The sequence below is a fragment of the Priapulus caudatus genome, unplaced genomic scaffold, assembly GCF_000485595.1.
Source record: "Priapulus caudatus unplaced genomic scaffold, Priapulus_caudatus-5.0.1 Scaffold5517, whole genome shotgun sequence".
Classification (NCBI taxonomy): domain Eukaryota; kingdom Metazoa; phylum Priapulida; class Priapulimorpha; order Priapulimorphida; family Priapulidae; genus Priapulus; species Priapulus caudatus.
The window spans coordinates 1,376-7,519 of NW_014582578.1; the positions used below are offsets into that span (position 1 = coordinate 1,376).

At 43.3% G+C, this 6,144-nt stretch overlaps 1 protein-coding gene across 1 annotated transcript; it reads left to right on the forward strand.

Annotated features, from left to right (window-relative positions):
- The first annotated feature begins 5,181 nt into the window (after positions 1 to 5,181).
- Positions 5,182 to 6,075, forward strand: LOC106819990. Its single transcript, XM_014824554.1, has 2 exons — positions 5,182 to 5,416; positions 5,911 to 6,075. The coding sequence occupies exons 1-2, from the start codon at positions 5,246 to 5,248 to the stop codon at positions 6,073 to 6,075; spliced, it is 336 nt and encodes a 111-aa protein (XP_014680040.1). The 5' UTR covers positions 5,182 to 5,245.
- Positions 6,076 to 6,144: the final 69 nt, after the last annotated feature.

Here is a 6,144-nt window from a genome sequence, read left to right on the forward strand (position 1 = left end):
AGGGAAAAGGAGAGGAGAGGAGAGGAGGGAAGAGGAGGGAAAAGGAGAGGCGAGGAGAGGAGAGGAGAGCAGAGAACGGGAGAGTAAAAAAAGGAGAGGAGAGCCGAGAACAGGAGAGTAGAGGAGAAGAGAAAAGATGAAAGAAGAGGAGATTACAGAAGAAAGGTTTTCCGTGTGTTCCTAGCTGTCTACTAGCGTCTTAGTCGATGGTTGTGTGGAAGAAACGAGTCTCCTCTTGCACCTTGCTGGTCTGTCTATCCACGGACGATGACCTTTGAACTGGTCGTTCAGCGGTCGGTTTCAGCGGGAATGTGCCGACCGGTCCATCGAGCCTTCAACTGCTATCTGAATGTACGAAAGTTCAGTAGCGAGTGTATGTGTATATACAGTATTGACGTTTTAGACATTAAGAAACTTGAAACTCTTGATTTGCACCAGCATTTAGCAAACAGTTTAGGAGATAATAAAGTGTGCATATAGTTACCTACCCTATGTTGCTATCCCTTGCCACTAGATCGCAGGTAAGGCGTGTGGGATACGTGAGGGGAATGCAGTGTGTCGTAGATCTATGTTCTAAGTAGGGCCTACTCTAAAAATGTATGGCCTAGCTGATGCCGACAGGTTTCCAATCACAAGCCTTGTGGTAATCACTGGTTCTACGCGTTTGTCTGCCGGGACCAATCACACTGGCACTTCCTATATCAGCTTGATTGTGAGGAAGGAAGCAAAAAAAAGAAATGAAGAGGAGTACGTATATAATTAGGAATTCGAAGGAAGAATTAAGAGAGTGAATGCTCAATGCGGAAAGCGTACACTGATTTTGCAACATTCCAGAGAGCTCCCACGGCACGCACGCACGCACAGAGCACGGCACAGACACGCGACGCCCACACACACACACACACAGAACCACACACCATTGATGTCACACACACCACACATGCACACACACACAGCACCACACACACACACACACACACAACACACACACATAATATATATATTATATAAGTTTATTAATTTATAAATATATTATTTATTTATTTATCACAGCATATATATAATATAAATATATATATATCATAAAATAGTCATGCGTCTAAACAATGTCCCAACCGTTGTACCAACCTTCGATTTCAGATCATCTGAGTATAATGGATTGAATGAGCATTTAAGTGGATTGAATTAACACTTGAAGATACATGCACGTAGACTTTCAATCTTAATTAATATTTTACCTAGTATAGGCTAAGCCCTGTCTTTCAAAGACTGATTATATATACTTGTGAATTTATTCCACCAGACGGGTAGATAAAAATACAATACGATAGCTGACTGGTTGCAAACGACAAGTTGTATGTCACGTCACATAGACTGGTACTACACGAGCAACGACGAGCAACAACACGAGCAAACAACAAACTGGGAACCCGTCTATTAATAATGGCTGCTTCTAGCTTCCATTCAAGGATAATTTGTGTAAAGCACTATTTCGTTATCCAAGCGTAGAGAATCAGGAAACGGGTAACTCTCTCGGCAACTGTGACTCCAGTATAACTCATGGCAATAGATTGCTAGCTATTTTAGATTGATATTCCCAGTATTAGTCCTATATTTTGACTATGACTATGAGTATGAGTATGAGCCATGGTTACGGTACATTGGTACACAGGCACGCCTCGTAGGGTCTATGTCCCCTGAAACCTCTGTTGACGGCTCCGCTCGTTAGCGCTATTTCATGATAACGCCTAACCCTAATCCCTAACGCCTTAACTGCCTAACCCTAACCACTATATTATATTATGATATTATATATATAGTATATATTAGTCAGGAAATAGCTAAACGAGCGAGGCTCAAACAGAGGTCAAAAGGGGACATAGACCTTATCTTGCATGACTATGAGTATTGACTTAAAGTTAGTAAGGTATGAGTTTTGAATGTATGACTATGAGTCCGACCCAGCATCGACACTTGAAGCGTTTCAACTGTAAAACACACGCCGCCGCCCATTGCGCGCGAACACTGACACATAAAAACATATAGGCAGGTGAGAAAAGGTGCGCCAGAGGAACGCTCGACGCTCGCGTTGATTTCACAGGATTTCAACACAAATACTCAAACCTTACGACTCCATGCTTGCTGCTAATTGAGAGTACAGTTGTTCACTTTGTTGTATAAAAATATTATTGTCTCCACTCTCGAAAACAGAGCTGTGCACTGCAAAATCACGAATTAAATCATGAAATTCTCGGGTGATTGCTAAGCACTGCGCGCCAGACCGAGCGATTGTAACAACCTTAACACGTTCAAATACGCTGCCCTGGTTAACAATGCACTCTATCCGCCACTGTGCTGAGATTTTACAGCGTTTATTATCGCTTCAGTCACCTAATTACAGACAAAAATGCTTTTTGGCAGGTTTAACTAGCTATAAAAATTATTTATATTAGTGCTAGTATAACGATACTAGAATATAAAACTTTAACTCTCAGACATCAAAACAACACCGGAATCTTATCACCCCATAGACGAAACGCCGTGGATCTACATCAAATCAAAACACAACTTTCAGACATAAAAACAACTTCAACAATCACACGGCGGTCCAAAAGACGAGCCCTTTGCTATGAGTAAACAAACATTACCTCAGTCCCAAAACCCCCAAAAATAACGTTCCATAACAAGAGTAAAGTATTGTATAAATTAATGCCATCCTACTACTGGGTGTAACAGTGATGGCTATGTGAATTGCTAAAGCGTATAGCCGCCTGCCATCTATATGAGAACATAGTAAACGTTCCAAATTATTCATTATTTTTTAAATTTTTTTTTTTTGCAACGAGTATCACTCGTGTTTTCGGCGGCCAGGCGTTTTGCCAGGTTCGAACGAGTTTATCTCGTGTTTCGCGTTGAAGCCGTGTTAAGTACATGGCGAAGGCGGCGCACCTCTTTTGGGTAACGACAACAAACGCTTGCTTTCCGCCTCGCCCATGTGTGCCCCGTCAAAAGCCGCTTCAGTGGGCTTTGCTATAGATACCATAGACGGGACACAGAGACAAACTTTCGTTAACCTCTGCACCGTTTTTCAAGAACAGTTACATCGAGTGTACAAGCTGATAGTTTGGAGCCAGGAGGCGAGTCGAGTCGCCAAGCGGTCGCCGGAGGCATGCTGTTCGAAAAATGACGTCACGAAATACCGGCCGGTAGGGGGTCTCCAGAATAGTCGTAAGGTTGAGTATTTAATGTCTGAAGATCCTGTGAAATCAAGCAAAGCGTCGAGCGAATTCCTGGCGCACGCTTATCTCAGCCTGCTAAAATAGTTATGTGTCAGTGTGCGCGCAATGGCGGCGGCGTGTGTTTACAGTGCAAACGCTTCAAGTGCCTGTACTATGACTATGACGTATGAGACCAATGGTAGCCAATGGTAGAGCCAGTGCCAACCACCCCCCAGCGGAGCGGGTTTACATGTACTACTACTACATAGTATTACTAAGAGTAGTAGTACTACTCATTACATAGTGCTTTAGAGGGTCTATGTCCGCCCCAGGGTACTGCCGAACGTAACCCTGGTATGGTCCGGTATAACCCGGAAGTACGGTAGCTTTGGGTACTATCCTAATATGCCGGACCGTACCTCGCCTACTTCCACTAACGAGTCTAGGAAGTCGCCCTACTCCTAAATCTTAACGCCCTAACCCGTAAACGCGCTAGACCTAACCATATCAATATATTACGAGGGTACCGTTCCGGTAAAAGCCGGAACGCGTACCAGGTACGTTCCGCGCAGGTAACTGCCTGGCCTCTGGAGGACATAGACCGGTACCCTAACGCCTATGAGCTGTACTAGTGTACTAATTAACTAATGTAGATCATCGAGCATATGATATGTATTGTATCCTCCTCTTATATTTAGAGAATATGTGTTCATTTGGTATAATATAGTGGTATATTATAGTATATCGATAAATAAAATATATATATATTAGGCCAATAGGCAAGCCTAAGCGGCGGAGCTCCCATTAAAATTTAAGATACGTAATCATTTTTACCACGACAATTAAGAGAAGAGTTACATGTAAGGTCAACTGAAATGCCAGTGTAATTATGATACAGCAATTGATTGGGTTTTATATACACATACATATATAGGATATTATATGCGCACGCGTGCACTCACGCCACTGTCACAGTCACACACACATACGCATGCGCGCGACACACGCACACACACGCAATATAATATATATATATAATATAATATATATTTATTCGCACGCACGTACACGCAATGCACGCAAGCTCTTAGCAAGACGAGCAGTAACACGCAGAAGCTAAGTCGTTGCTAGCACAACAATTGTAAATGGAAAAAATCGAAACAAATGGGAAAAACGTTATATATATATATGTACAGGGTTCTGTCGCAGGATTTTTTTAGTGCCGGGCGCATCCAGTTGCGACTTTTCGGCAAGATGCAAAGCCGCCGTAACAGCGAAGATCAAATCTAGGGGGGTCCGCCGCCCCCCTGAAAATTTTGAATTTTTTGATAATCTGAAACCAATTTCCTGCATATTCTGAGCAATAAAAAGCCCATATATCAGACTTTTTTTGCTTTATTTTTTAATATTAAATAATTTGTGGGGCCGGGCGGAGATACTATAGTGGCCGGGCGGCAAACGACGCGAGTGCCGGGCACACACCGCCCACACTTACTATAGCTCTAGACTATAGGCGGCGCTTCACTCTGGCCGCAGGGCTATAGTTCGTATAGTTAAATAGTTCCTAATAGTTAGCGCAAAAACAAAATATACTGTGTGGTTAGCCCGTTACATGCCGAAAAAAAATAGGGTAGGTAGGTAGGGAAAACATTTTATTTCTGAAAATATTTTAATTTAGAACCCATGTCCGAAGGATGTGCGATTGGTGCTTTTGAAGCAGGAACTAACCAAATTCATTTTAAATTAAAAATTTTTTTTTATTACTTTAAAGAAAATTGACAATTTCAATGTTTTAGGTGTAGCGTGGAATAAATAGGGTCGTGTCGGCGAAACCGTAACAAACCACACCTATATTTTGTTTTGGCCTTATTATAGTTCCTATAGCAGGCGATAGTCCCGACTTAGCTTCTGCGGCGGAGCGAATTGCTATAGTACTAGAGCTATGCTCACTATTGCAGGTATGACTATGAGGTACTGAAGAGAGGAACGGAGAGCTCACCGCTGAGTCCATACTAAGCGCGATCACCATGGCGTGCCTCGACGCCAACGGCAACGCCATTCCGTTGATCGCGGAGCATGGCCACGGCGCTGTTCAGTTGATCGCGGAGACCGGCGATGGTTCGGTGATGTACGGCGGCGTGGAATCGTACATCGAACCGTGTGAGGTGACGCTGAACGAAGGGGGAGAGGCTGTGAAGGTAAATATGCTACGTGCGGGAGGCACTTTTAAAGCCCATGCGAACCCCTAAAAATATGTATGTTAAAACTAGTGATGTGTAGCTGTGTTATTTTGCAACTTTACACAGTAGTGTAAAATTTTATTAAATACCGTAAACGTATTTTTAATGCTCGTGGGGACGTTTCTAAAACACTTTGTGAAGCCCGTTGTGCGTAAAATAGTAAAGACTCGATCGTTCGGTCGTGGTGGGGTTCACCTATCGTAGTTAGGTTATTTCATGGAGCGTATTTATTAATTGGCGATTTGTTGCGATCTTTTCTACATCGGAACTTTCGGGAATTCCGGTCACAGTTGCAGTGCCTGCTTGTCCACATTTTTATACAATAAAAAACTAAAAAAAACTCTTACATTTTTGTCAGATATCACTATATTTTGCCAAGAGATGGCGCCACACCTGTTACATACACTGTAAGATTTATGTGTGTGAAGTGTCCCTGCTTGCTTCATCTGCAGGTCTCGTCAGAGGATCTGATTCTCGGGGGCGTCGACGCTGCGGCGGCGCAGAACACAGAGACGTATTTCGTACGTCACGTGAGCAATGGCGTCGCGGCGAGTGCAGTCGAAGACACGCTACCGAAGGAGGAGGCTGGGGAGGATCAAGAAGTGTTGTTAAAGTAGGAGGAGAGAGCAGAAAAGGGACGGCTAGAGATAGAGCGAACGAGAGAGAGAGAGGAGATAGAGAGAGAG

Excerpts from the sequence above, each read along its gene's own strand:
- LOC106819990 (XM_014824554.1), top strand. The coding sequence starts at position 5,246 with ATGGCGTGCCTCGACGCCAACGGCAACGCCATTCCGTTGATCGCGGAG. Across the intron at positions 5,417-5,910 it reads AAGGGGGAGAGGCTGTGAAG|GTCTCGTCAGAGGATCTGAT; the intron begins GTAAATATGCTA and ends CTTCATCTGCAG.